Below are 13,114 nucleotides of genomic sequence, written 5' to 3' on the forward strand. Positions count from 1 at the left end.
AACACTTGGCTGAATATTTGGTGCTGCAGGATGTAAAGCTCCTTCAACATTTTTAATGCTATGCTAGCATTCTTGGTTTGCAGCCTCAAGTAGTAGAATATACTATGTTGGTTCTGCTTTCTTCTTCTGAATTAGTGGACCACAATGAGGTGTTTTGGCAGTCTGTGTCTAACCTAAAGTGTTCCAGGTTGCACAGTAGGCCATTGTCTGAAATAAACCCATACCCATCTGTGTGATAGAAATGCACCTCATGTACTCTGCTCGACATTTCAGAGCATTTGACAATTTTTGTAACTCTAGGGAGAATACAGAACCTTCGAATCTGGTGGAAACGCTCTCCACACCCTTGGAGCTAGTTGCTCATTGTAAGCTTTCTATCTTTATAGCCATTTTGTTTTATTTGAAACCCTAAACATATTCTACCAGAAGTAAGTGGGACATTGACTAACCTTTACCCCATTATCCTGTTTAGAAGCTCACTGTGGTTCCAGTACCTTGACGCTTGTTGAGCTCTTAGCTAGGCCATACTGTTAATGGGTATTTTTACAACTGGGCTTCCTCATTAGCTTATCCTATCAAGGTTCCCCATTTGCATGTGTACTTAATTAATTTGGAAGACATTTCATTTCATTTTAAATCCAATCATTGGTTGAGCTGCACTAAACTACAGCAAGTGGAGTCTAGATCCTTTGCCCCCTTTTTATGTGAGGAGACAGTTGATAGGGGATTTAGATACAGGTTTAGTTTGAGGGCACCTTTATGTGAGGTTCAAATTTACATTCTTTCCCCTCCCTGAACTCAACATACTTGAGAATTGCTAACCTTTTTTGATCAAGGTTCTGAAGCATGGCATGGCTCCCAAGCTCCAGGTGTTTCTGGATGAAATTAATTAGATTTATTTCAATCTGGCTTCAGGTCTAGTTATAGGCAGAGATAGCTCTGGTAACATTGCTGAATGGCCTGTGTTAAGAATTAGACAAGGAGTGTCCCTGTTGTTTTTGCTGCATGTCTTTCAGGGATGGGTTGTTCTGGTCCTCCTTGGTGGGGCAAAATCAGACAGTGATGCTGTTTGACTTCTTGGGTATTGACCTGTAACTTTCCCCAAATTGCTCTTTGGTCCCCCATGCTATTTAGCAGCTTCCTTGAATGTACTGAAAGACATTGTGTGTAGGTTTGGATTTTTTCCACCTAATTCAAGGAAAGTTTTGGTTCTAAAACAGTAATTTGTAGCATGTCTGTTTAACTAGTCATGCAGAAAACTCTTTTATTGGAAGTTGTGCAGTGTTTTTGATAAGTTATGTTTTTATTTATTTTGCATTTCTTAGAATACTATATTTTATTTTGGTTAACTTATTTAATTATTTTTATTTTTTATTTTGGGGATTTTAAATGTAGCTTGTTTTAATCCACATTTCACCCCATCTTGGGAGAAAGTCAGGTTATAAATTAATTACATACTTAAGTGGAAATCTAGTGGGTTGAACCCAGATTGGCAGATTTCTGCAAAAAGACTATTTGACTGAGTTACCATGGTGTCCTGATCAAGTGGTCAGCAAGGTTATAATAATTGGAAGGGAATATATTTTCTTGAAACATACAGATTCACTAAGAAGATGAACAATTTGTTTTTTTCAAAAGCACTTAGCATGACTTTCCTAATGCAAAAATCAAATTCTTTTATAACTGCATATTTCAGTGCCTAATATTGAACTTGTTTAAATTTGGTTATGGTATACTTCAAGTTAATACTGTTGTAAGACAATCAAGGTACTGCGTAACATACAATTGGTTACCAAAAGTGTATGTGTGTATATACACACATACATAGACAGACAGACAGAGAAACTGCTGTTGCTGGTAAGATTAACGTGAAAGGCTAAATAAAATGCATCCTGTTATGAAATTATAATTAAGAAAGATGTCTTCACAGCCTGCATGGAATTCAATTTAAACATCTGCAGAATTCAGGCAACTAATAGTAGGTCATAGGACTTTTTACCTAGAGGGGGTTGGAATGTATTTTAGACAAGGTTCTACAAATACTTCCTGAAGTGATACAGTGATGAATAATTTAAAAAGCACCTTTAGGACACTAACAGTGTCCTACCTGAATACTTCCAGATGCTTTCTGTGATTTAAGAATATAGTACACAAATGTTAAATTAGTAAGTAATAAACTGATGAGCAACATTGTAGTATTGCAATGCCAGGAAAGAGTTGAGCTTTGTGTCTGATGTTACCTTTTATTATTGCACCCTAGCCCTGAGGCACCTCTTCATCCAGCAATACACCAGAGGCCAATAGTCCAATCATAAAGAGTTTATTGAATAAAGAATAATAAGAGCGTGGGGCGGGGGGGAGAGGATTATATCCAAAAATAGAAGTCAGGATATAAACAGCGATTGACAAAAGCAGTCAGAGTTCCATAAAAGTCTTTAAGGAATTCAGGGAAACTTCACAAGAACTAGAAATCCAAGAACAGAAATAATCCAAGGCTGTGTGTTGTGAACCGCTGTGAGTCGCCTCTGGGCTGAGAACAGCGGTATAGAAGTAAAGTAAATAAATAAATAAATAAAATACGGGAACACGAACACAGGAAACTTAATCCAGGCAAAGGTCTTCCAAGGTACTTCGGCAAAGGCATGAACATGAAACAAGAATCTTGACATTACAAGAACCGAAGACTTGAAAATTTGGCAACATGAACAGAAGACTCTTTCCTCGTGGCAAAGTTGTCTCCTCTGAAATGCTTAGAATCTAACACCTAATTAAAACCCACCGTGACAGCATGACATCATCCTTGCCACATCTGGACCTGAAACTGCTATCTCTAATTCTCTGGGAATTTCTTAATTGCCTGCTTTTCAGCCTTGTGTCCTGAGATCTAATCTACACTCCCTCGAGACCTCTGCACCCTCTCCATTTTCCCAAGGCCTTTTATCCAGGGAAAGATCAGTTTCACTTTCCTGGTAACCACAATAACTGCTGGTTCAGGGTCAGGCTGACCTGTCTCAGACTGGCCTGTCTGCAAATCTCTCTGAATGCTCTCAGATACTTCATTTTAAAACCCATCATCCTCATCTTCTGGCTCTTGCAGGGCTACAACATTTATGGAAATTCACTTTTTTCAGTTTAAAGCACAAATGCAATTGCTGGTTCCATTTAGAATACACCATTGGGGTGGGTGAGATTTACTCTATCTTTTTGCTTAATTGAACATTATATCTACTTTAGTTGAGGCTAAAGAGACAGTGTGGTGTCGTTCTTTGAGTTTTGGACTGTCGTTCTGCAAAATCAGGATTGGAATCCCCTCTCAGCCATAAGGAAGTCATACTTTTTCTGCCTCGGTGGAAGGCAATGACAAACCCTTTCTTAGAAACAACTTGAACTCACTCAACAATGACAATGTGGGGCCATCACAGGATTTAGCTTGGAATATTTTTATATGTGATTTGGTGCTATGTCGATAAATTGCCACAGTAATGTCTGTATAAAATCATCAGCCATGCGTATTTCTCCCCTCCCCCCATAAAATGGAAGGAAAAAAGAAGAGGGGCCAACCAAAGGCAAGATGGGCAGATGTTATCCTTGAAGTGACTCACTCGACCTTGAAGGAGCTGGGAGTGACAGAAAGCTCTGGCGTGTGCTGGTCCATGAGGTCATGAAGAGTTGAAAGTGATTGAATGAATAAACAACAAAAATAATATGATGAAGTATAGTGAAGTCATCTAGTCTTCATAAGATGGGGGGGGGATCTTACTTGTTGCTAAACAAATACTATTTTTCTTTTAATCACTGTAATAACTAGTTTTTGACAAAAGGTTACTTTTAGGAAAGGTTGCAGAATCAAATCTGAAGTGTCTTCTGGCAGGCCTCTTTACTCTTGCTATTACCATACCATCTGATATGGCACCTCTTGGAGGCTGGGTTCGATCCTGGTATTGTTGATTGGTCACTGGTGATCCATTTTTTAAACCATTGCTAAAATTTGTTATGCCTGCTGATTAAAGGCCTTTTATTACATTTCAACTTTATGTTAGAAGTTCAAATTCCTACCTGGACATGGAAACCTATTGGGTGACCCTGGATACATAACAGTGTTTCACCCTCAGAGGAAAAGAAAGGAAAAACCCCTCTGAACAAATCTTGCCCCCCCCCCCCCCCAAACCTTTTGATTACCATCTTTTGGAAATTATTCTATGAAATAATGTTTTTGTCTTGTGAAGGCAGATAGAAGAGACTAACCATTAATTTTTGTCTTCTCGTAGACATACTCTGGACTCTTCTGCGTAGTCATAAATCCTTACAAGAATCTTCCAATTTATTCTGAAAATATTATTGAAATGTACAGAGGAAAGAAGCGTCATGAGATGCCGCCACACATTTATGCAATATCTGAATCTGCATATCGATGCATGTTGCAAGGTAAGAGTATTATTTACCACCATTCACTCGTACACCATATGTATGGGATTTTCTCAAGACATATACAAAATTTAGAATTAAAATAGATGATTTTGTTCCACTATGTCCTTAAAGTATGTGACCTTGATCCAATTTCCCTACTTAGCAAGTTCCATTTCATTAAGAAATGCAAGAATTGCCTTATACCTATGTGTAAGATCATATTGTATACAGCTTTTAAATCTGCTGTTATTTTTTGGAAACTGAGAGTGGACTGATTCATTATAAAGTATCTAATGAAGTAATAACCATAAAACAATATTAATACTTCAGAATATTTCACATATGTTTGGTTGTAATTGAAGTGGTGAGCTACACTTACCAACATTTTTCACTATTTCTCAAGCAAAAAAAAAGTATTTTCACCTATTTCTGACTTTTGTTCATCGCTTTTCCTTATTTGCTTGGTTTAGTACTATAGATCATGAGGACAGGAGTGTAAAATGGGAGTGAATGTGGCTGATGTTAGCCTATGTTTCAGAGGAGGGAACTGGTAAAACCAATTGAGTACAGGCAGTTCTGTAGGCTTGTTCTTAAATTGAATTTGTATGTAAATCAAAACTGGTAGATTTTTTTAAAGTGTAACTTCCAGGAGTAAATTTCTCTTCCTAGGAGTAGATTTCCTCTCACTTCCTGTTGTTTCGCTCCCATTTGTACCTAGGAATCAGATGCCTGTAACTCAGGGACTGCCTATACAGGAGGTTTGAAAATGATGGGCCCAAAGTAGTGTATTTCATGATGGCAACATGTTATAAATATATAAAAAAGTTACAAATGGTTTAATGAGTGATTGTTATTAACTTTAACTGACCATTTCGAGCCAGGAACAAATCTAAAAAAAAAAATAACCCTGCAAGTGGATAATATCTCATGATGCCTCATGTTGTGGATCTCCATCATGCAAATGACTGAGGCTGGGAGCTATTTGTGTGCTGGGAGAGGCATCTAGCAGTTATCATTTGACACTCTATGCCCCATCCTTTCAAGTGAAAAGAGTTTCATTCATGAGCATTTTGTGGTTGCAGATATATAGCGATATCTTCCCTAAGAAAACCTTATGAAATTCATGGGGTTGTCATAAGTTGGCAGGCATCTTTAAAGCACATTTCATTCACTCCATCTACTTATTTCTGTGTCAGACAAATCTGAAACTTAAGTCTGCTTCACTGACATCAATATCTATCTAGTTTCCATATACATATTATCTAAATAATGCCCATTCTTCTGGAATTTTGGAGCTTGAGTAATAATCTTTATAACATCCTTAACATATGAGAAGGGCTGGTAAAAGACATCAGGACCTTCCTACCTACCTGCCTTTTTTGGCACTACATGAAGGGTTAATGTGGATAGTTTTGTCCATCAGTGCTTTATTTGATGAAACTTTGAAGTATATTTGCTAATGTCATTTCCAGGCTATTACAAGCGGAGCTGCCTTGCTTTACACTGATTTACTGTGAGGAGATAACTTCCTGGAGATATGAGGTGCATGCTTCAGGGTTCTTTGTCATCTGCTGTTTTGTTAGAGTGAGTGTTACAGTAGGCAGATGACTAGCCAAGATGATTGCTGGATGGTGAAACATAGTAGCAGAGACCAGCCCTGTTGTGAAGATTGATTGCTCAACCTCTGCTGTGAGTGGTGGAAACCTGTGAAAATTTTCACCATAGCTTCTTAGCATTTGGTTAGCCTTGGAAGCAAGGGGAGGTTTTTCTACTCTGGAGTTTAGGAACTATAACATGCCTTCAGATTTACATGATATCTGGTTTGGTAGTTTCCTGTGGAAAATTAATGTGAAAAAGCATCATGGAATATCTTTAGTATTTCTGTAGAAGTAGGGAAAAACTCTTATGAAAAAGGGGGCATCTCTTAGCCTGAATTGATTTCACATTTCCAAGACAACAATACTCGACAAACAGCTCTACGTAACTTCATATTTCCAGAATTAAAGGAGGAAGTTATGGTAGAGGCATCCACTGTCACATGTGGTGAGACTCTCCTAAGTGTTAGTTCTTTCTGGAATTAATTATTCAAAATGTTTCTTTATAATGAAGATGCCAGTTGTGGAGGATACTAAGCTGTGCCTATTAGGTTTTTGCACACTATTTTTTTTATGTAAAGACATGTGATACTTTGCATTGCAGCAACTCCATTTGTAATCTCTTGAGGATAGATACTATCTCTTTGATATAAAAAAGATTTGGTTTATAGCTAGTGTGGGAATATCTTCTCATAATATTTTAGTGAGTAAAATAAAAGCTAAACCAAACAAAATTTCTAAAATCGGTACTCATTTATGCAATATGTTAATATGTTAATGATGAACAACACACAAACATTGTTGATCCACATAAATATGGGGTTAGAATGGTAAAATAAGTGCAGTTTGAAAACAGAGCACCGATTTGGATAATTCATTACATTTTGTAATATTATGGATTTTTATTTTTATAATCTTATAATTTATGTGATGACCGACAACTTTAAGACACACCATTCATTTGTTGTTTGCTGTAATATCAATTGCTTGGGTGAGCTTTAACAGCAGAAGGGTATATTGCTATGGTTGTTTGATGTTAGGTTACTAATTTTTTTAAGGAAAATTAATCTTATAATGAACTATACAGGCTTCTTGAGAGCATAGGAAGAAATTGAAAATGTCAGATGAATTATTCCTTTGTTAAATGCAGGAAGTAGAACAAGACTTTGGCTGTTCTCAGGGCTGGTGTGTCAGCTGTATCTAATATAGCAACTTCAGTTAAAATAAATTGAAGATTCATCTTCATGGTATCTTTGCCAAAAGAGAAGTAGGGTTGAAACATTGCAGAACTTTCTTAGAAGTTAGTATTAGTTCCTCCTCTTCCACAGGCAAAGTCCCCAGCACATTCATGTGCCGTTAGTTTGGTTGGTACTAGCAAGAATCAGGCTTCATGCTCATTTCCTTGCTTGAGTTCTCATTTTTTCAGTATATCTCTTTACTGTTTCATCTCCATAAGTAGAAAATGGGATATGTCAATTTTTTAAATTAATTTCACCATCTTCTTTTTTCTTCAGTAATCTCAAGTCTGTATACATGGCTCTCCATCTCCCCAATTAGTCTCTTCTGGGGAGGCTATTCCCTTTGTTCAACTATCCCAGGCATGGTCAAACTTCAGCCCTCCATGTGTTTTGTACTTCAACACCCACAATTCCTGACAGTCGGTAAAATGGTTGGGATTTCTGGGAGCTGAATTCCAAAACACCTGGAGGGCCGAAGTTTGCGCATGCCTGAGCTGCCCCACAAATGTATCTTCTCATGGCAGTTCCCAGGCTCCTTATCTGGACTGGATTGGTGCTCTTGTTATCCTTCTGGTGAAGATTTCTTATTTCAGCAAGACTTTGAGAATAAAGTGCCTTCAATGTGCTATGTTGTTCATATTTGTTTTTTAATAGGCATGGATTTAATTTCTTTTAATTTTGTTGTCTCTTTAATTCTTTTTTAACTTTTATGTGATGTGTTTTTTTATTCTACCTCTTATAAGCCTCCTTGTGACCCAGGGCTGGGGAAGAGGCAGAATACAAAATAAATGTCAACAAAGGGTGAAGACAGAGTTGATCAGTAATTCACCCTATGCAGAGAATGAAATTACTCTTAGATTAGTAGTAAGTAAAACTTACTTAAAACAATTACATTCAACTTAGATGTATCCATCCAATGTGCCATATATAGTGCAGTGAAGCTTTTGGTCACTTGAAATTGGACACAGGGCTGTGTGCTTGTGAAATGTTTGGTGAGCTACTATTTTCTTGTTAAAAATCACTGCCTGAAATCTAAATTTTTCTTCATATGCTTTGTGAGTCACACAACTGGGCATTCTGTGCTAGTGCAGAGCTTCTTGCTTGCAAAAAACTTTTGGCGGTAACTCTGACTCCTATCCCAAGTGTATACCCATACACTTGGGTATACACTCTAGAGATATTCTAGAATTTATCGCTTTTATGTGCAAGCCATAATACATTTTGTCTGCATTATTATGATCTCTCTTGTAAGCAAACTTAATTTGTAAGTATGAGTTATATTTAGATAAGTTTTACTGAACATTGTGTAGGTGCTTAGGTTTAAAAGCAATATTTGCTTTTGTATAAACACCATAATAATTTTTCAGTGGCTTGTTTATACATCATGGGCATTTAGAGAATGAAGTCTGTTAACTCTTACAGAAATATCTTAAATGTTGGATGGAATTACATTGTTAGGCTTCATTTATTGGTTGCTGTGTAGCAGTTATGGACTCTGAGACACTTACAAAATTTTGTTTAATATTAAGTACAGCTCTGGGAGCGGGAAAATTGCTTTCCTTCAGGTTGTTCAGGCAATTATGTCAGAGTACTCAGTTCAATTGTCCTATAATCCCTATGAAGTAGGTTAGGCTCAGAGTAACTGGCCTGTGATAGTCTGGGGTTCAGTGATTTTTTTTCTAGAAACCCTAAAAAATAAAATTAATTCAGCAAAACATTAGAATATTACAATTATAGGAAGAGAACTAGTAGATGTTTTTAAAATAGAATGTAAATGTAAAAGACAGATTTACAAACTACTGTGTAACAGCATTGCTTCTGCCACATTCCCAACTCACATATGTAGCTGTAGTCTGTCTATGAACCACCTTCGAGGTTAAGATCATCTGGGGAGGCTCTGTTCTTAGTCCCACCTCCTTTGCAGGCATGACTGGTGGCGATGAGAAACAGGACCTTCTCCGTGGTGGCCCCTCGGCTGTGGAACTCCCTCTCCAACTAAATCAGATCAGCCCCTTCTCTCCTGACCTTCAGAAAAAAGACATGGCTCTGAGACCAAGCTTTTGACAAGTAATTGGAGCAGTGTAATAAATGACCACGAATCAATGTGATTGACAAATGGAACGGCCCTGGATTATGTTTTGGATGGTGTGATTTTAATTGATGTTTTAATCATTTGTGTTTTACTTGTAATTGTTTATTTGATACATGTATGTATGGCATCAAATTGGAGCCTGTTGTAAGGCCACCTTGAGTCCCCTTGGGTGAGAAAGGTGGGATACAAATATGATAAATAAATAAGGAGTTCTAAATACGCAAATGTTTTATCCTTTCAGTAGAAACATGTCCTTGGCAGGCATGTTTACTTGGACTTTGCCTACTGCTGCAAACCTGAATATAAATTAGATCCTGATACCAACTTATGTGGTATGTTGTGGCATGGCACTGACTTTTAGTACTGTGGTTCTTAGCTTAATAATGACATAGGTTAACAGTCAGAATGCAGATGAGTACTTCTGAAAAAGGGAGTAGTGTGCAAATTACTGTATTTGTGCAAATATAGGCCTGTGCATTTCTAGATCTTATCCCTGAACAATAAGAAGCAAAAAGAGGTTTCTCTCTTCTCCTCCAGTCCAGGGAGAGATTTGATTTGTTTCTTCTTGCGGTACATTTTGCATGTTCAGCACATGTAAAACCAAAGATAATTCAGACTTCCACTTAAGTGCTGATTCCCCTTTTTCTGCAGTTTCAGGTGTGTGAGGCAGGCTGAAGCTAAATATACTTGTCTGGCGCCTTTAGAGTTTTTGCTATGTAAAATAAAAATGGTGGATCTTACATATGTTTCTTTTTACCTAAACACTATGAAATTTCAGTTTCCTTTCTCCTATTTGGTGATTATAAATAACCATGACAATTGCACCTCTAGGCAAATACCTTCAAACAAAATTATTTGCCAGACTCATAAGTCATGTGAGCAGACCCTTATTGAGAGAAAAACAAGTGTGGTGAAATGAAGACTGGGACATTATGATTGCAGTTTCCAATACATTTTTTTTTTTAAAAAAACTGTAAATTGTGTATTTAACTTTATGGAATGTTTCTTTTTTCCTTCTCCATTTTTCATTCTGCAAGGTGCAGGTTTCTATTCCCTTAAGATCCTTTGTACTAATGGCAATCATCTTCCAGTGGGTGGCTCTAAGATCTGTGCAATGTTTGGGGAGGCGGGAAGGTATCTCTGCCTGCAATTTTGGTGACTAGAGAAGCTTGGTGAATAGTTTCTATTCAACTTCAGTTTCACACATGTGCTTATTATGTTAAATTAACATCACAGGATAATACAGGCTATAAAACAGTGCCAGTCATTTTTTAAAGAAATGTGAAAGTTGAAAGTAGATTTTAAAAATCTTAGATCAGGGCGAAAAATATCTTTTTTCATTCAGTATTGCATCTAATATTACTGGAGCAACTTGTGGGAATGGAAATATTGCATCCATTTATAGGCCATTAATTTTGAGTACTTTGTGATTTCTTTCAATGTTAGAAGAAATCATTAAATCTTCTTTACAGTTAGATTTAAAGATATGGTAATGTTTTATAAAGTTTGATTGACAATTGAGAGGAATTACAATACCCAGTTTTGAATAAGCTAAACTATGCACTTGTAACAAGAAAAAAAAAAAGATGGGAATCATTGTCAGACATTTAAACATTTAATTTTCTGGGTATGACTACCAATTATAAAGCATTTCATGCCTTAATTTTTAAATAGATTCTTTTTTTGCGTGAGACAAAAATGTGAAAATAGGAAATATATAGTAGAAATTGGAGAAATTGCGAATCACTGTTCCAAAGACCATAATTTAAATTTGTACAATCCATACATTCCAATGTTGTTGTGTGATTACTCGCAATTGTTTTTTTTCTTTGTCATTTTTATTCATTATCCTCTATGTCTTTGCATGATTTACTAATGAACACATCTGTTTTGGGTACTTTTTAACACACACACACATATATAAAGTCCCAATATAAAACATTTTGAAAAACTGGAGTAGGACATTCTTACACAGATCAATAAACCAGTCTTCAGTTTTAGAGTACCTTTAACTTCAGGAAATATTAATATGGTCATTATGCCTTTGTACTGATAAATAATTCCCTTTTCTTTTATAGATCGAGAGGACCAATCCATTCTTTGCACGTAAGTAAATTCTTTTGGCTAACTTTCTTTTATAATTGTGTGGTGATGGTGACTACCTATTAATTTGTGCACTTTCATATTACAAATGGAGCTACAAGAAACTAAGAATTATTTGAACTATAATACGCCTATTTTTTGCTTTTGCCAGAGCAGGAAGAAACAAACAAAATAAAAAAACGAGGAAGAGCGGGGTGGGGATGGGGCAAAATGGCTTGAAGACCAACAACAGCTACAATGCATTTGCTCATCTTAACAATTTATACACCATTCTAAAATGAAATATTCAATTCTTTCCAGGTTTTTTATGTGGGAAAAGCTTTGGAAAAAGATTATGTCATCCTCCATTTTTTCTATTAGTTTTTTATGGGTCCTCACATACCTAGATTTGCTACAGCCATTGTCAGAATAACTTGCTTTAGGGAAGTTATATTTGCATAGCAATTACTGTCTATTTGCAAGAGAGGCTATTTGGAATCTTGTATGGGATTTACAAGTGCACAAGCAATTCTGTTACAGTGCCATACTGTGAAACCTGGCCCAGTCTCCATCTGCAGGGTAGCAGCATTTTTTTTCCTGTTGCTTGGAAAGCAGCTGACTGACAATTCCACCCCTCCTCTTCAGTCAGGAGTTTTCAAACATTTTAAGCAGTTCATGGTCCTTCAGACTGTTGGGGGGCCAGATTATCGTTTGGAAAAAAAAATGAACGAATTCCTATGCACACTGCATTTTTTTTGTAGCGCATAAAACACGACAGAACAGTACAATATTTAAAATGAATAACAGTTTTAAGAAATATAAACTTAGCATTGTCAAAGACTTTCATGGCCAGCATCACTGAGTTATTGTGTGTTTTTCGGGCTGTATGGCCATGTTCCAGTAGCATTCTCTCCTGAGAAATATAGCTGGCATCTCAGATAATAATAATAATAATATAAAACTTTATTTATACCCCGCCACCATCTCCCCAAGGGACTCAGAGCGGCTTACATGAGGCCAAGCCCAACAACACATCACAACAGAAAAGCAATACAAAATAATATAAATCACCTATTTTGTTGGCAGTGAAACACGTGGAGTGCATACACTTATACACTGGAACATGGCCATACAGCCCAAAAAAACACACAGAAGGCCATAAACTTAGCAGTATTTTAATGGGAAGTGTGGGTCTCCTTTTGGCTAATGAGATACTCAAGTTAATTAGTCTTGTTTTTGCGTGCTTTTAGACTCCTAAGTCTAAAGTCTAGAGTGAGGATGTGTGAAAGACCTCATCTATCCCATGGGCTTTGGTTTGCGGACCCTTGCTCTAAGTGATCTCTGGTGTGATAGGCAGAAGTGGGACTCCTGTTGTAATTCTTCCTCATGTTGGAGATTGCTCATGTGTGGGTATGTCAGTCAGCAACAAACCATTATCAATCACAGCAGCTGCTTCTTTGTAAGTGGAGAATTGGGGACTTCCATGTTCCCTATATAGCTCCTAATGTTTAGCCTAGTCATGGGCAAACTTCGGCCCTCCAAGTTTTGGACTTTAACTCCCACAATTCCCACAACAGCCTACTTCCAGAACTTTGCGTATTCTGTTCAGGCTGCTATGATCATGTAGCATAATACTTTATAGTTAAGTGATTTCTTTTGGTTATTTGACATTCTCAATAAAAATAATTTGGACACCATTT

General features: G+C 36.8%; 1 protein-coding gene across 4 annotated transcripts in view; it reads left to right on the forward strand.

Annotated features, from left to right (window-relative positions):
* MYH10 (myosin heavy chain 10) overlaps positions 1-13,114 on the forward strand; it is a 77,565-nt gene that overhangs the window by 9,743 nt on the left and 54,708 nt on the right. For all 4 annotated transcript variants that reach the window (XM_060764474.2, XM_060764476.2, XM_060764477.2 and 1 more), the window contains exons 3-4: positions 4,269-4,425; positions 11,411-11,438. In XM_060764474.2, coding sequence (XP_060620457.2) covers positions 4,269-4,425; positions 11,411-11,438 — 185 coding nt within the window. The remainder of the gene's footprint in view (positions 1-4,268; positions 4,426-11,410; positions 11,439-13,114) is intronic.

The sequence above is a fragment of the Anolis sagrei genome, chromosome 2 (genome assembly GCF_037176765.1).
Source record: "Anolis sagrei isolate rAnoSag1 chromosome 2, rAnoSag1.mat, whole genome shotgun sequence".
NCBI classification, from domain to species: Eukaryota; Metazoa; Chordata; class Lepidosauria; order Squamata; family Dactyloidae; genus Anolis; species Anolis sagrei.